Source organism: Anas platyrhynchos, chromosome 12 (assembly GCF_047663525.1).
Source record: "Anas platyrhynchos isolate ZD024472 breed Pekin duck chromosome 12, IASCAAS_PekinDuck_T2T, whole genome shotgun sequence".
NCBI lineage: Eukaryota > Metazoa > Chordata > Aves > Anseriformes > Anatidae > Anas > Anas platyrhynchos.
Genome location: NC_092598.1, coordinates 11,534,216 through 11,552,033, shown reverse-complemented (window position 1 = coordinate 11,552,033; position 17,818 = coordinate 11,534,216). Strand labels below are relative to the sequence as shown.

The following is a 17,818-nucleotide window of genomic DNA, read 5'->3' as shown; positions in this document are numbered from 1 at the left end:
ATTTGTTATTCCTTAATTTTCATTCTCAGTGTTATTCATCCAATTTTCTTGGTGTCCATCTCCTGCCTGGAGCGACCAGGAGCTGGTTGTGGCTTACTGGGCCATGTGCTCTTGCTCTGGCTGTACTGCAGGTCTGCGCCTCAAGGAGCAGAGACTAATGTATGTCTAGCCATATAACTGAGGAAGACTGTGAGCTCCACCAAGGACAGCTGATTTACATTAGCTGTTAAACTGATCACTGAATCTGTATCTGTGGGCTGGAGAGACAGACAGACAGACAAGGTTGCTGAGTGCACGAAACTTACTTGATTTCTGTCAGCTGGGTACAATGAACCAGTATCTGGCACAGCCTGGTCACGTCCTCAGGACCCATCGTGCAGTCCCTGAGACTGAAGCAAACAAAGCACTGAGAAGTCAAAACCTGTGTCAACCAGAGGATTTTACCAGCTCTGAGTTGATTTAAGAGAGCCATGGCACCAAAATACTCTATCATTTTGTGTGTTACTATGATACAAACACATCAATTGTCTCTGGACACTGGACAGCATCTTCATCTGCTCAGCATTGTCTTAGTTCTCCCAGAACAAGGCTCATCAACAAGGTGTCTCCCATCTCTTTCACCAAGAAAGAAACTGCATATACCTTCCCGAGACACAAGCTGGCAGGCCTCCATGGGATGAACGCGGTATCCAGCCTGGTCTGTATACCATTATTTAGGGGTAGAAGCTACCCCCACACAGCACAGACAAGCAAAAGACACTATTTGTTTTCACATATACACTTGTAGCATCCCAAGTCTATCCAAAGAGGGTATGTTATTGACCCAGCTGCCTCTGGGATATGACTGTGACCCTCTGGTGGCTCCACAGACTGAACACCTGTTGGTCTGGGTTGACACCAGCTAGTCCAATTTGTTTGGCTTTGCCAAATTACCTTCTCCCTTGTAACTGTGTGTTATTTTGGAGACTGGCCTTCCTGAGCAATTTCAACAGGGAAAGGAGTGGAAGAGCGAGATGTTAAAGACAGACCTTATTCACAGGGGCGACTCCATGTGGAAAAGATGCTATCTTCCCCTCCCAGCCCCATTTCTGCATCTGGTCAATCAGTGACATACAAGCAGGGGAAAAAAAAGGCTGTTTCCCATGAGAGTGGAGTCTGCCTCTGAAGGCAGGCAGGGCACAGGAGAACCCTCTGAGAAGACACAGCTGGAGGCACAGGTCTGGTCCACACATTACACTACAGATACAGACCCTATGTTCCCGGGTGACATGAGAAAGCCAGAACCACCATACCGAAAGCATTGTCCATTTTCTATGTGCTTGGGATGCACCAGGAAATTTCTTCTCAATCTGCCGGTACTTCTGTCCCTGGGGAAAGAACAGTTTCCTCAATCATTTGTGCTGATGCCATTGCTCCCATTTAACTGCAGAAGGGGGTGAAGTGGTGGCAATGGCCTCCTGCTCCCCAGGAGCAAGATGACTGCAACTCTGACAAGCAGTGGGATACTACTGGCTGCTCTATGGACTCAAGCTGCTGTCAATCAGCCCTAAAAGACCATCCTGTTCCCACCGCCCTCACTGGAGTTTGGAGACAAATGAACCTTTACTTGGCACATCTCAGGGACTCACACATCGGGCTTAGATGGATCAATGGGTATGATTTTACCTGATTCTTTCCCAGAAGGTTAGATGAACCACCTGCATGTGTCCTAAGCTGTAACCAGAAAAGAACATAATAAGGATGGAGTTTGAAGACAAGTGCTCCTGTATCACTCCCTGAAAACCAGGGCTTGAGGTCTTAAATAGCACAAAAACACAGGAAAAGTACTCTTGGTCATACCTGAGGTTCATTGTTTTAATGCGTTCCAGTGTAGATAAGGACTGAGCTAAGCAAAACACAGAGTTCAGGGAGATCCGGTTGTTATCAAGTCTACAAGAAGAAGAGATGAAATCAGCTGTGGCAAGCAAAACTACTATGATTTATGGTGTGTCAACTGATAATAGAGTTCCTTGTCCAACACTCCCAGAGCCTGCTTCTCTGTCACCTTCCTGCTTGTACTTTGAACTTCCAAGTTCTGCAGACAAGACTCACTCCAGTGTTTGTTAAATTCATCCCTCTCTTTTAGAGTTCAGAGAATCACAGAACAATTGAGGCTGCAAGGGACCTCTGGAGATGACCTAGTCCAACCCTACTGTTCAGAGCAGAGTCAAATACAGCAGACTTCTCAGGACATTGTCCAGCTGGGTTTTGGATATCTCCAAAGATGAAGAATCCACAGTCTCTCTGGGCAACCTGACACAGTGCTAGATCATCCTCCACACAATTTTTTTCTTATGTTTAAATTAAATTCCTTGTGTTTTAAGATACTGATGCAAGGCAATAACACCTCTTTGGATGTAACTGCAATTGTAGCAGTACAAAACCCACAGTAACTAAGATCATGGTCAGGTCTATTAGGTTTATTACAGTACCTAGTGTGACAGTGGGCATCTTGCATGATGCTGCAAGGAAGAAAAAAAAAAAACAACAGATAACAGCAGTGTGTTTCATTGCACAGAAGTAAATGGAATGGTCTTGGTTTGAGAGCAGTTCAGTTAATCAAACAGGGACAATAAAGCAGAACAATAGTATACACTTTAAAGCAGAGTCCTGCACGATGCACTTGCAATGGCAGTGCCAGGCAGAATGCTCAGATTAATGCAATCCACACCACTGTGGTTGAATTCAGACTTCACTGCTGAAGCTGGAGCTCCCCAGCATCTCTTATCCAAAGATGCCCACCACATGACAGGAAGGACTGCTCTTTCTCCCGATGTGGGAGAGAGAGAGGAAAAATTCAGTGGCCTGCTAAAGATCTCAGCCTGTTTTAGAAACCAGGTGTGACACCTGCAGACAAAACCACCCGTCTCCTTCATGGAGGACAGAGTATGCAGCCTTTCAGGCACTGATCTTGGTCAAGCTTCAAGTGGAGTCAATCTGGCCTGGACTAAAGGTGGGAAAAGACCAGAGAGCTTAGTGGGTCTACCACCCTCAACAAACACATACTATAACATCCCTTGATCCTCACAGCCCTTCCTAAATGTCATTGTGTTTCCACTATCAATACTCCCATAAAACCACATCCACGAGTAAGGAGAAATGTGAGCTACTCACTTGAGCGACCTTAACATTTTCAAATTCGGGAGGAACTGAAACAGCCGCGAAAGTCCCTCGTCTCCCAGAGAATTATTTGATAAGCTAGGATTTAAAGAAAGGCATTTACTTTCCATAGAGAAAACAAACAAAACAAACAAACAAAAAACACAACAAAACTGTTTAAAATCAGCTCTTAGTAACAAAAGCTCTGAAAGCAGAACACTGGCACCCTAATACAAATATCATGTGCAGTGCCCCTCTCTGTTTACAACTAAAGCCTACAAGGAAACTACAGACTGGCATTAACCAGCACAAGACAGCCAGAAACCCAGCTTGAGGCTCATCCTTTTCTCACATCTGCAAAGTACACTGGCACGGCTTTTTAATGCAGTTACCAGGGACCAGGAGGTCACAGCTCTGAGAAAAGATCAGCCTGGACGAGCCCAACAGAGAAGCTGTTAGATAGAGGATGGGTTAATCCTAGAGAAGGAACACATAAGGATTACAAAGGCCATGGTTCATTTAAATCAAGAGATATGATTGCTTATGAAGAGCAAAACCTCAAAGTTTCTTTTACTGGTTGCCAGGCCTAAGGGAATAGCCAGCCCTTAGGCTGTGTTAAACAGACTACACGCCTCTGCTGGTCCTTGATTTTACAGTTTTGTAACACCTGGAGTAAGGCTATATGATCAAATAGCCCCTTTCTGGATTTCTAAGCTGTGACCTTTGCCCTAAGGGAGTACTAGAACTGCATGCCTTCTTGGCAAAGGATACTAGCTCACGTAAGGCTATGTCTTTGATAGGCCTATCTCTCTACCACATGCTCTGTACAACACTCTGGCACAGACAAATGCCATTTTCATAATGTCCCTGCAAAATGCAGATAAAGAACGTAAGTTACGAAGGACTCACTCCAGCTCGGAGATGCTGCTACATTCCTTCAGGACTGCACAAAGCTTCTCCAGGTCACTGGCTTGAAAATAACAGTCTGTCAGTCTAGGAGAAAACAAGAAATCAATAGTCCAGGCATTCAGGATTGCAAACAAGATCGTAAACTTCATCCCTTCAGAAAGCCAGAGAAAAAATGAGGATAGCAATTAAATTTCTTGCCTTTTTTTTTTTTTTTGTCAATAACAACTGATAATCTGTACTTTCAGCTCATCTTCAAAAACAGAATAAAGAGACACAACAAAGTGAAGGAAAAATGCGTCACAACAACAACAGAAAAAAAACAGGTCCCCAAATCCTGGATAGAAGGCTTCAGGCACAACCTCTTCATCTTCCTCCACAGGCTACAAAACAGACATGCATGCTGGGGTCAGAGCATGATCAGATATGCATTTGAACAAGGGTCCATCTTAGGATGCATTTCTCCAAAGAACAGCAGCAAATTCGTCTAGTGCCACAAGCTCTGCCACTGCCAGCTCTCCTGACTACTGTGTAGGAGCTGATGCAGTAACTGCACAATCATCATACCAGTTCTGTGAATGAGAGACTACATTCCACAATCACAGAATGGTCGAGGTTGGAAGGGACCTCCAGAAATTGTCTAGTCCAATCTCCCTTCTCAAGCAGGGTCACCTAAAGGGTGTTACACAGGATCACATCCAGGTGGGTTTTCAGTATCTCCAAAGGAGACTCCACAGCCTCTCTGGGCAGAGTGTTCCAGTGCTCTGTCACCCGAACCATAGTTCTTCCTCATATGGTGATGAAACCTCTTGTAGTTCAATTTATACCCATTACCCCATTACCCCTTGTCCTATCACTAGCCACCACTAAGAAGAGCTTGGCCCCATCCTCTTTACATTGTCCCCTCAGGTATTTATAGCGGTTGATAAGATCCCCTCTCAATCTCCTCTTCTCTAGGCTAAACAGGCCCAGCTTGCTTAGTCTTTCCTCATAAGACAGATGCTCCAATCCCTTAATCATCTTCATGGCTGTACGCTGGACCCTCTCTAGAAGTTCTACATCCCTCTTGTACTGGGGAGCCCAGAACAATCTACTTTGGTTACCGCAGAAGAGCACAAACACTAACCACAGAGTTTCTAGGGCTGCAAGCTAGGACTATGAGCACAGAGACAATGTTTGACTTTACCAGATCTCTTGTGATTCATCATTCAAACTTGGGAGATGCAGCTTTCATCAGCTAAAGGATCCAGATGTAGGAAATACATGAAATACAATGAACATTTGCCACAATACCTTATTTTTTTTGAGAGAGTAGGTGTTTGTTTTTCCTCTCCAACTTGTTGGTCATCAGTAGGGTACAAAGGCTCTTCCCTAGTAAGTGTGCACAAAACCAGACAAGAGTAAAACATTAATGCTTCAGTAATTTGGCAGATCCCTGGGGTTTACCTGGATCTACCCTCACCAGTATCTTGCCAATAGCAGACTTTTCTTTCTTTCAGTGATTATCCAAATATATGAGAGTGTGGACCACTGGAAGGTCCCCAGAAGGGAACAAGACAGATTTCCCATCTAAGCTAGAATTTGATGGAACATTCATCTTTTGCCTAAACATGTTTTCTGCAAAGAATCCATGTCTGTGCAAAAAACCCTACTGTTCATAAATAAATGCAACATCCAGATTCCAAAATATCTGAGTTTGAAATGTCATCTGGTGCCTTAAAGGAGTCACGGGTCACATGTCTCACCCAGGCTGTCCCTCTTTCCCAAGCATAACCATAACAACTGGGTTGTCTCCCATGACAGTCCTGATGTTCCTCCCCAGATAAAAGATGGGACTCAGGTATCATGGGAAATGCTATTTTAAGTGGACTCAGTTCATGGAGAACAAGGGAATAAATAAATTAACCTAGGGCTCCAAGAGCAAAAACAAACCCCTCTCAATTAAAACATCTGGACTGAGCTGTTTTTACTCACAGTTTTCTAAGGTGAAAAACAAAATTCCAAATTCATTTTGATTTATGAGTACCGTGATAGGGAATGCACACTGTACTGAACTAAATAGTTCTAAACACACAGAGATCTGTGAATCTGTTGGGATTTTTGCTTGGAAGTGTGGGGCTTGCTTGTGTTTTTGTTTGTTTGGTTTTTTTGTTCACTATTGTTAGAGAGCATGGCTGTCATTAAACAGCCTGTTTTGCTTAGGATCCTGGGTTGAAATGTCCTCTAGAGACATAAAACATAATCATACATTATAGAAGTTAGTAGCCAACTTTCTGGCTAAGAAGACCAGGAGAGAGTACTAATTTTAGATTCCAGGGGAAGGGGGAAAGTGAGGTGAACTGTTACCCTTGGTACGTAAACAAGATATAAGAACTAAACGAGATTCTGAGAAAAAAAAAAAACACAACACATTTCTCCACACATACTCTACCTGTGAGGGGAAGCAAATTCTTTGTCTTCTGTAAACCTCAGGACTGCAGTCTTATGACAAAGGCTAAGTGAAGAAGAAAAGCAATCAATCAATGTCACATTCTAGATATTTAAATTAATTATTTTATGAATGCTTCATTTTGGTGATCTGTTTTGCAATGTATTTTAGTATCTGCACCCTCTCAAATTCTGAATGATGGCTCAGAAAGAGTCTGCTTACAGCTATGCATCACCATGTGTATATCTCCTTTGCACATGTTCTTCACCCACCCCTATTCTGAGGTAACTCAAAAATCCTAGAATTTAACTCTCAGACTTGTACTTTGGGATTAACCTCAAACAGGATTCTTCAAGACATACATACCTGACTTCTACCTCCATCGTCTTCTGGCAGGTATTTACTGACTTCAACAGACTGTAAATGCCATTAATAGAGAGGAGGTTGTGACTGAGGCTAAGAAAAAGAAAAAGGCAAATATCTGGTTACTGAAATCACACATGCAGCAAGCACATGGAGGACTGTCCTTGTGGAAGTGGTCGTGAGTGTGCTGTGTGCTTGAACTCATTGCACTTCAGAAGTGGCATGGAACAAAAGACACTGGATCACTGCTTCTTCTGAGAAAGGGTTTTAATTAAAGGGCACTTCAGCACTTCGGATGCATTTAGATCTGTTTCTGAGTAAAATGCTTTGAGCAAATTAACAACTTCACCCTGAACGGCCTCATGGGATGAGTCTCATCCTTACAGTGCTCAGAGCTACTTCTATAGCACTGGCCTGGGTGAGATTTTTGCCTCCTGGACCCCTGCTCAGCATCTCTGTACAGTCAAGGCTCATGAAAAAAGGGCAACACTTACTCCAGCTGCTTTGAAATTGATATCCAAGGAAGGCTTTCCAGCAGGCAACTGCAGCCTTCATCTCCAAGCTTGTTACCTGATAAACTGAGACATTTTCCAGTTAGCGGGGACTGCTTTGAACAGTGTAAGTAGCAAAGCTGTTAAAATCTGCATGCTTTCCCTTTGTTACAATTGCTCTTTTGCCTGGACTGTTCTTCTGTCCCAGAGCAATCTCCCATTTCCCTCTGCACTGAAATAACTCTAGACCAAGAGTTTTATCCCTAGAGAAACATAACTCATGCTTTAGCCCCAGAAACATCTTTAGAAAAACCTAAGTGGAAGTGCAAAGCAAGAAACCAACTGAATGAGTGTTTCCTATCCTCCTGGAAGGAAGCAAGGAAGGAAGGAAAACTGGATAACAAAGACCTCAGTTTCAAATCAGTGAGCTGGAAAACTGTGAGCTGGTTTAGGGTGTAGCTGAGTTTAAGACCCAGTCTGGAGTGAACTGTCTTGCAACAGTTATTCCTGCATTTTCCAGTGCAGACAGGCTAGAAGGAGAGTTTACAGCCAGAATCAGTTGGCCTCATATACACACAAATAAGGAACTGTAGGGACGATGCTCATTGCAGTGGGTAGGTTACGAAGTGGAACTCTCCTCTCACTTCTCCCAGCAGAACTGGACAGCCTTAAAAAAACAAAAGGAACAACACAGAAGCCATCTGTGTCCCTTTACTGGCTCAGAGAATACAGTTTGCCGTTGCCTCCAGCATGCAGTGTTCCTTCATTAGCAGGGTCTGCTCTGCAACTGTCATCTCTAACTACAGCCCCAGGGAGCCAGAGGCTGCAGTTGTAACAGGAACTGAAAGTTGTTCGGCATTCATCTCCTGCTAAACCTCACCAAAAACCCCTAATCAGGATCTCACCAGACATAATGCAGAGTGCTGGGATCCTTCCTTGGGGTCAAACCCCATGACTCACTGCCCTCTACATCTAAATCCACCGTACCTGTCTCCTGCCCACAGTGACACAACAAGAAGGAAAGGAGGCACTTACTCCACTTCAGAGAGATGGGGGCAGCTCTGGAGAATGGATACAATCTCCTTTGCATGCTGCAAAGACAGGCCGCGATCCTGTAAGCTGTGAACAGAAAGGGTTAAAGAATCATAGAATGGTTTGGGTTGCAAGCAACCTTAAAGATCATCTAATCCCAAACCCCTGCCATGGGCAGGGACACCTTCCACTAGATCAGATTGCTCCAAGCCCCATTCAACCTGGCCTTGAACACTTGAGGCATCCACAGCTTCTCCCGGCAACCTGTTCCAGTGCCTCACCACCCTTATAGTAAAGAATTTCTTCCTTATATCTAAGCTAAATCTACCCTTTTTTAGTTTAAAACCATTACACCTTGTCCTATCGCTGCATTCCCTGAAAGAGTCCCTCCCCAGCTTTCCTGTAGGCCCCCTTTTGGTACTGGAGGGCTGCCATAAGGTCTCCCCAGAGCCTTCTCTTCTCAAGGCCAGAAAACCCTAACTCTCTCAGCCTATAGGAGGGAGCAGGGAGGAGGAAGTGGGACCCAGGCATTACTGGTGTCTCTCTCCGGATAAAGACACAAAGAACCAGTGTCAAGAGAGGCAGTTTTTAGTCCCTGCTCTGCCACACCATTCTGGGCACATTGCTCCATCCCTCTGTACCCCTTGCTACAGAAGGAGTTCAGAGGGCCATGCTTGGAAAGTGCTGAGTGCAGTGCCTTGCATTGGAACTACCCAGCACCACCATTCCATCCACGTGAAAGAGATGGATGTGATTGCTTGTGTTACACAGAACAGTGAGGGCAAGAACAGGAGGTATGAGAGAGCCGTTTCTTAGCTCTAGCATGCTTGGGCAGTATACCTGAGTCCCGTTCTGAGAAAGCTAGTACTCTGCTGTCTCACAGGGAAGACAGAAAACCACATGGCTCATGCCTTTGATAACACGGGGCAAGTTGGGAATTATCAAGGCAACTCTACCCCTTCAGGGCTGTTAGTTTGGCTAGACAGAGATTTTTAGTTTTATTTACTGAATCAGGTTTGTTTAAAATATTTTCTTGTATCTCCTTCCTTAATCACCAACACGGCTCCTATTCTTGTTCTTCTGTAGTACCTGTCATCTGCAAATCACATTAATGAGCAGGAACTTCAGTGCCTTCTCTTACCATAACTTCATATGTCTAGTTGGAATCACACATTCCTTGTTTTCTTCCCATCTCAAATCCAAAGATCTAAAAACAAGCAAAATATTTGGTCTTTAGTATGCCTTCATAGAATATCTGAGGACATGCGAGCTGGTTAGTATTTTTTGCAAGTTTTCTGGAAAAAAAAAACACAAGGTCTGTGATCCGCCCAACCCTTCCAAGCAAGGTTAAATGATTTTCAAGAGACAGAACATCCCCATCAGGAAATGGGAGCAGTCCAGCACAGGGGGTGTCCACATCGGATTTCGCTATACTTGAATCAACTGGGTAACTGAGCTCCCATGCAAAGGCACTACTAAGATGCAGGATGTTTTGCCTGCACAGGGGTTTGTGCCACCAGAGAAACAGATAAACACACCCACGGGCACCAGGCTGCCTACAGCAGCACAAGGCTGTTCAGACATCTGAGCAGGAGCAGTTTCTAGCTGACACAGCCAGGCTAAGCCAGTTCACATATACGTGTGAAATACTGTGAGGTCCCTCTAGGACTGCACAACACAGGGCAAAAAGAGCTCCCTATCAGAGAATACAAGACTGTCTTGCAGATTCTTAATTACGGCCAAATTTACCCTTCCCTCAAATGGATGCACAAGCAGAGAGAATATAAGAGCCAGCCAGATAATGGCAAAGTTTTCCTTTTGTTTATCCGCATGTTCAGTTGCCCACTGGTTTCAGCATCAGCAGTTTTGCAATATGAAGACAGCACTTCAAGCTTATGCAGGAGCTACGGCTCTGCCTTCGTGGAACTGGCTAACAGGTCTGTGCAAAGACCAGTTATTTTGTTTACCTTTCTCCTTGCTCAGGTGGCTCCAGCTCTGCCAGATGCAAGAGCAGAGGCAATCAGTTCTGTTCCCAGAGTGGTTTACAGTGACACCAAGCTGATGGTTTAAACCAGCATAATTGAAAAAAAAAAAAAAAAAGCATAACAACACATACAGTTTCTTACCTTTGAACTTTTCCAGACGTGCCAGAAAAATTTATTATCACAATGTCCTTCCTGAAAATGAGATCAAAGCCAATGTTAGGACGCAGGTGGAAGGATGCCATTCCTTTTGTAGTGGTGCTCAGTAAGGACTAAAGCTGTTGCCTGTATGCTAAAGAGAGCCCCAATGTCTGCCATACCAGCACATTTCCACAGGCAAGTCAAAAAGCAGCCATGGGGCTAGAAGGCAGCAGGATACCCCATATGTTGAACTAGGGCTGCAGTACACACAGAAGAGTAACATGATTAAGGAGAAATGGGTGGGGATTTTTTTGTTGATGCCAGCAATTTGTTGGAAAGAGTTTGTGTAGAAACTCCAACCCTGCCGGAAAAATAAATGTTGTATGCACTTTGACTTCCTCTGAGTTACACCAACAAATAACTTGGCCTAGTAAACTTCCAGTTTAAGCACATAGCTAGGACTTAAAAATTTTCCCCCTTCTCTGTTATTCTGGACCTATGAAAGCACCAAAACCTGTAATCTAAAGAACACATAGACACTGCTACTTAAATCCACACCTTTTTGGTAAGCTTAGCTGGTTTGTAGCAAATTTATTCTAGCTGATAAAGAATTTCCTGGTTGAGATATTGCAGAGCTTAAAAGCAAGTTTAGATTCTGTTTTATATGAAAAAACATTACACTTGCACATCAATTTATAGACAAAGAAACCTATTAAAAATACAAACAGGAAGTCTATAATATAATCAAATCAAATTTTGTTTCACACAGAAAACATAAAGGAATAAAAGTCATTCTTCATTGATTTTGATTAACCAACAAGTAAGCTGTATCCATTCATTTATAAAGTCATCACTGGAAGAGACAACATATTTGTTTTGTAACAGCTCTCATGTACTGGTACCTGACGTGCAGTTCTGTAGCATTTTGACACGTGACAACTTCCTTTGCCAAAATGAGAACAGCATTCAAGGAAAGATTGTTGTTGCTCAGACTGTGAATATCAGAAAGAACACAATCTCAGATGCTGGACCCAACAGCATGGTTATTTGTTACACAAATGCTCTCTGCCGCACACCCCAAATACCCCAAAGTACACATTCTTTTAGTTACGAGGTTTCTCCAAAACTTTAGAATTTTGCATTTTGACCCAACAAAAGCATAATCACATCATAGTTTTCTCCGCAAGCTATAGCTCCTATGCTCTCATATAGCATCAGATACCCTTCTGCTATGTGCAATAAAAGAACCATTAACTATCTTTGGTCCAAAATGTAGGGGTTGTACTTCATAACTGCATGACTACACAGTACAATTAAATCCTATTATAACAAATAATTCAATTATGTAGGGCATATTATAGCATGCTCTAAACCTTCAGACATAAAACATCCCTGAAACCACAATACTAGCAGCCTCTGAGGATGTATTCTTTAATTGTACATTTATGCTGTTTCATTACTTGTTGCAACTCACTAAACATGAAACACAAGGTCTTGCTTCTACAGATCCTCTACATGTTCTCAGGACCACAGGGCACCATTCCTATGGACCTCAAAGGAGTCATCCCTAACAATAACACTGTCTGTGTGTAACAGAAATGTGCGAGCGAATGTGACTTACAAATTGCACCGGCTTTCTAACTGTTCTGTATCGTACGTTGCTTTGCTGGGGGTTTTCAGATGGTTATCTCCACCTGAAAAGATGCTGGTCTCTGCTGGTCAGTCCCTCTCGTTCAGCACTATGATCTTACAGGAGGTTAAGTGGGGTCTCCACACAGGACAAGACAGCTAAACAAAAGCTTAGGAAGACAAGGATGGAGCTGTTCTCTCTTACACTGAGCTGAGAAATCTCCATCTAAGCCTGACCAAGGGGAATAGAGGTGAGGAGGGCGAAGAGGAAAAAGTCATGCCAGGCATCAAGTTGAACATGGCTTGTAATTTCTGGAGATGTGTCAGTGGTGCCAGGACTCCCTAGACATTATTTTAAAACAGATGGGTAAGAACTGGCTGTGAAAGCTGAGCCTACCTCATTCCAAGCCAGACCTCCAGCATAGCCCTACCTGCATTACAATATTTGTGCCCCAGATTACTGTCCTCCATGTCTTCCAGCAACACCTCTACGAGCAAGTATCAACCCTTACAAAGACATCTTTACAGCTCCACTCTGATGAGGACTTAAACTCTCTCTGATGCTATGCTTGGCTTCATAGTGGCTACCATTTTTAATAGGTTAATTGCATTTTTACTTACTCTACTTTCTTTAGCTTTTCCATTCTGGAAAACAGGTCCAACACCCTCTTTACCTCTAGATCCCGTATCCGATTATCCTGCAAGCTGCACACAGATTCTCATTAATACCGCAGGCCCCAGGGAATGAGCAATTGATTTCAGCCACATTGTCACAAAAAACTTACTTTATTTCCTCAAGCTGGAGGCACTGTGAGGAAGCCTGGACCAAATTAGTCAGCCCCTCAGCTGTGATGTTCCCGCCTGTCAACCTGAAAAAGGAAGAATTGTTCAAATCAAGAAGAAGGAAGACTAGCATCTATGCAGTGTGTGGCAAGCCTGTCTCAGCTGTGTGCCTGTGCTGCACTTTAAGCACACCAACACAGAGCAGATGCAGCCCAACTGCCACCTACAACCGACTTCCTGCTGCTCTTTAACCAGGGCAATGCAATCTTCCTCTTGATATTAGGTGGCAGTATAAAACAAGAGCCATGCATATCTGTGCTGTTCTGCGTGGCTCTGCATCCTTGAGTGATTAACCTGCCAGTCAGAAACACAGCAGGGGAGGCTCTAACCTTACAAGCAAAGACTTACTCTAGTTTCTTCAGGCTCCCCATTTCTCGTAAGCTCTTTGAAAGAGCAGCAGCGAAGTCATCACCAAATCTCCTACTTCGAAAGCTAAAACGTAAAGAAAAGGGAAAAAGGTAAGCACAACAAAGAACAAAATCAGCTAGCCCACAAAGCAGGTTAAAATAGGACAACACACTATACGTATTGAATGTATTTTATAACCATTGTTGTGTTATGCTCTTTCTTGCAGCATCTGTTTGGAGAAAAACAAAACAAAACAAAACAAAACAAAACAAAAAACACAACATGAAACTTGTACATCAACTGCAAGTACCTAAAGGAGAGAAGGCCTTTTGGTACAGTGGCATTATGTGTAGCTGCTGCCACAGACGCTAAGAGGAAGCACAATCGCATGTGCTAACGGAGTATGAATCATGGAGATCTAATCATGGGACAAGGCCAGGTTCAGCTCATGGTCACATGGGGACAAACCAAGCTTGTGCAGACTGAGAATATCTAAAAGCTCCTGAGCAAAGAGTTCCTGAGTTACAAGAGGGTTGACTTCAGTACAGATGCTGTAAAAGTTTGGGTAGCAAACTAGCCAGAGTTTTCCAGAATATAAAAGACAAAGTCTGAAGGAAAAGTACCTCTTTTATAGAAGTAACCGATGTTGGAAAAATTAAACAGGTAAGCAGGTAAGCTTTTAGGCACAGAAGTGCTCCTACGAACCAGCTTCAGGATGTACTGATTACAGGATGTGTTAGTGCACAGCAGCCTGAGTCACATCTCCCACAGCACGTAGGGAGCCCTGGGAGCAGAATCCCATCCCTGGCCCTGCTGCCTGCATGCCTCCACCAACTTCTCTGAAACCAGAAGGGCTCAGGAACAAGCTGCAGAGGTGTGGTGGAACATCACTCTCCTTTTTGACTGAAGACATGGCCTGAGGTCCCTGGTAACACACCTAAGGCAACACTGCTCCTTTAGACAAGCAACATGCAGCTGAAACAGCACTCAGAGCATTTGCATCAAGCAGACTGTAACCTTAAACAGGCACAGGCTTGAGAGTTTATGAGCTGTGGAAGAAACCCGCCCAAAACCCTGTTCATTTCTCCTAATGGAAGGTAACAGCCCAGCCAAGCTCAGGAGTCTGCCTAATCTGCTCTGTGAGAGCAGGAGATTCTGCACACTGCCCTGTGGCCTGTGTCACCAATTCAGAGTTGGGATGTATCATCAGACAGCTTTCCTAACAGTAAATTAAAGAGTATTTCCTATTCTCCTTAGTGGAGACAGAAAACACTCAATTACTGCCATTTTTTGCAATTATATCAATACCCAAAAATACCAGTTTTCACTTGGGAGCAGACAATGCTATTCCCTGCAGCCGTTTCCCACAGCCTGGATGCGATCCCCTGCCAGTGATTCTTGCTGCTCTCACCAGGCAAACCTCCTGGCAGCCAGATGTGCCCCTCAGAGCCTTCCCACAGCATGTCAGCTCATCAGCAGTGCGCACCCTGACTGCTCCCCGTGAGTAAATTCCAGATATATTCCTCTGAGTTATTCATAGCAATACAGAAAGAGACCCATCCCACAACGCTATCCCAAGAGACCGTCCTTGGAAAGTCCCTCCAGCATTACAGCAGAGCACTGACAGAGCACTCAGGATGCAGTTGTGATCTGTTCATCTGGTTTCTGGTGATTTGATTCTCTGATTCTATGACTTCACTTAGGTCACAAGTTTCTCATTTGCTTTCGAGTTTCATCCTACCTTTCTAACGTCAGAAAATACCTATAACTTTCTCCCTTATCTATTAGGCTAACTACCCTGTTTCTTTGACTGGTTTAGTCAAAACAAAGAAACAAACAAAAAACAGCCATAATGGATTGATCCCCTTAATATCCACCAATCACTCAAATACATTATTTACTAAATTTCTTCAGTATCAAACTTACGCTGTTCAGATCAGAACTTCTCACACCTTCTTTCCCTTCCTTTTAAAACACAAACACTAAGTTTGGCCTTCCAGCCCCTCAGCCTTTCCACCTACCAACACGCGGGCATGCAGTACATTTACCTCAAATGCTCCACGTTTTTACAGCTGGCCAGAACCTCCAAACAGCCAGCGTCCATAAGGCATCCTGCAAAATCCAAATGAGTCAAATCCTGGCCCGAGTTGATGACGAAAACCAGGGCCGACATGTCAAGAGGTGTCAGTCTGAAGTTTTTAAACTCGTACTTGAAATTCAGTAGGCTCCCAATGTGCTGCGCTACTTTGAGGTCTTGCGTTTCAAACGTGCAATGGCAGAGCTCAATGACTTTGGGCCCTGTCAGATGAGTGGCTGCCAGTTTCTTGAGAGACTGCAGGATTGCATCTTGCTTATCCTGCACCCAAGCTTCATTTTGTTCAGCTAGCAACATGAGAAATGTCCTACACTCTTTCGATGACAGGCCTGACAGGAAGATGTGAAAACTCTCTATGAACTCAGTCTTTGCTTCATTCTTTAAAGTCCACTTTGACTTCAAAGAGAATTTCTTCTTCAGGTAGCTCTTGTCCACCCTCTTGTTTATCATGAGACAAAGTGCAGCAAAAAACTCCTGCAAGCTCAAGTGCACAAAGGCATAACCAGCCTCTGGGTGAGTGCCACTCGTCTTCACCTCAAAGACAGTCAGCAGACCATGCAAGGAAGCAAATTCTTTCACGTCTTCTGGAATATCACTGACATAAAATACAAGCTTCTTATCTTCCAGGCCTTTCAGTGCAAGATCACAGAGACCCAAAATAGCCTTCTTGTTACAGTTCAGCTGAGTTTCCTCATCAACTGCATGCTCTCCCTGCTGTTTGTTTATGAAGATGAGAAGCATTTTTATATAAAACTGTGTCATAGTCTGAGGAAGCTCTACACTCATCTGATGTTTAAGAAGCAAATACTCCAAGCAGATGCAGACAACATAACACAGAGCAGGGATCAGACACATGCTGAGGAGCTTAGTGTTGTTCTTCAGGTGAGCAATGGCTTGTTCTTTGAATGAATGATGATGAAAATAGTGGCTGACATATTCTTCAACCTTCTTGTGATCAAATCCCCAAACTTCTGCTAGAACATCTACTGTGTTTAATAAGAAGTCTGGTAGTCTCTTAGGTCGGCTGGTAACCAACACCGTGCAACCAGGAAGGAGCTTCCCATGACAAAGGTCTGCAAAGAGCTCAGATATGGACATATGAGAGGGAAGTGTCGGGCCTTCCTTAGAAGTGGATGACATGTCCATGCTACCTGTGAACTCATCCAGCCCATCAAAGATGATTAATGTATGCTGTGCATTTTCCAGGAGGTGCTGGAACACTGCATCGGGGCTCTCTTCTGGCTGGAGAAACAGGTCAAACAAAAGCTCCTTCAGAGTCAATTTTCTTTTTAACAAATTCAGCTGTCGAAACTCAAAAAGGAAAGTGAAGAGAAACTGATGTAAGACACCTTCTGCCCATTTCTGACAAATCCTGTGCATCAGCATGGTCTTGCCTGTACCCGGTCTACCAAACAAAAAGATCAACTTAGTTGTACCCGATCGGACCGCACTGCTAAACAGATCTGACACTCTCATGGCTGTATCCACACATTCTTCTGGTTCAGGGGCACTGGGCAGATCCTCTCTGGGTTTATCTGTTCTCTCTTTTAATCGGGAGGCTTTGCTTTGTCGAATAACAAGATTGACAAAGGCTTGGTTGAAAGCCAGTGGCTGCATTTGTTCCTGTGCTGCTGCTCCTGCTGCTCTCCTGCTTCCGTATCTCTGACGGACTGTATCAATGAGAAGGTGCCGATAATTTGCAGCTGAATCTGAGAGAGAAGACAGGGTGAGTTGAGGGTGAAAAGGTTAGTTCTGAGCTGTGACAGATCAAAAATATTGCCACTTACAGAGAAACACCACTCTGATCAGAGGCTGCTCCACAGAGCTGGAGATAGAGATGACCAATTTTGAAAGCATAAAAATAACACGGAATTTTGCCTATTTTTGCACAGAGGCTGACGAAGCGGGGAGAAAATTCAAGAACAATGTGAAATAGCTTCATATAAACACTAAGTCTTATCTCTTTAAGATGAGAATTAGTTATTGATGTTTATGCATATGTGGGCTGTTCACCAGCCCTCTGCTTGCCCATGCTGGCCTTGTGCCACACTTGCTCAACTTTCTGAATGTCACAACAGACACTTCCTGTGCTGTGAGGCTGTGTTTTTAAGATTCTGTAACAGGATATCTCTTTGTTCCCCTGCCTCTCTACTGAGACCTACTTCCAAGGCCACTTCATTTCCAACATACGTGCACTTAAATGATGCTGCAAAAGCACATCAGCACCTCCAGCCAGGCAGCAAAGCAATAACAAAGCAGCAGTCCCCATTCAGCACAAGCAACCAGCTGTGCTTGTATACACACACAACCATGTGTTGCTGTTCTCCTAAGAAACCACACACATTTTTAACATGCTAGACAAACCGTGGGATATAAATTGTATTTAAATTAAACTATGTCTCCTGATTTGGCTTAAAAATAA

At 43.8% G+C, this 17,818-nt stretch overlaps 1 protein-coding gene across 2 annotated transcripts in view; it reads right to left on the bottom strand.

The window, feature by feature from the left end:
* Window positions 1-17,818, bottom strand: part of NLRC5 (NLR family CARD domain containing 5) — a 46,009-nt gene that overhangs the window by 18,794 nt on the left and 9,397 nt on the right. For both annotated transcript variants that reach the window (XM_013099982.5, XM_072043756.1), the window contains exons 6-23: window positions 15,350-17,105; window positions 13,302-13,385; window positions 12,896-12,979; window positions 12,732-12,815; window positions 11,384-11,473; window positions 10,485-10,535; window positions 9,500-9,565; window positions 8,362-8,445; window positions 7,330-7,413; window positions 6,839-6,928; window positions 6,476-6,538; window positions 5,338-5,415; window positions 4,048-4,131; window positions 3,154-3,237; window positions 1,840-1,929; window positions 1,666-1,713; window positions 1,293-1,367; window positions 306-389 (exon numbers count right to left, since the gene is read on the bottom strand). In XM_013099982.5, the coding sequence (XP_012955436.4) occupies window positions 306-389; window positions 1,293-1,367; window positions 1,666-1,713; window positions 1,840-1,929; window positions 3,154-3,237; window positions 4,048-4,131; window positions 5,338-5,415; window positions 6,476-6,538; window positions 6,839-6,928; window positions 7,330-7,413; window positions 8,362-8,445; window positions 9,500-9,565; window positions 10,485-10,535; window positions 11,384-11,473; window positions 12,732-12,815; window positions 12,896-12,979; window positions 13,302-13,385; window positions 15,350-17,105 (3,079 nt within the window). The remainder of the gene's footprint in view (window positions 1-305; window positions 390-1,292; window positions 1,368-1,665; window positions 1,714-1,839; window positions 1,930-3,153; window positions 3,238-4,047; window positions 4,132-5,337; window positions 5,416-6,475; window positions 6,539-6,838; window positions 6,929-7,329; window positions 7,414-8,361; window positions 8,446-9,499; window positions 9,566-10,484; window positions 10,536-11,383; window positions 11,474-12,731; window positions 12,816-12,895; window positions 12,980-13,301; window positions 13,386-15,349; window positions 17,106-17,818) is intronic.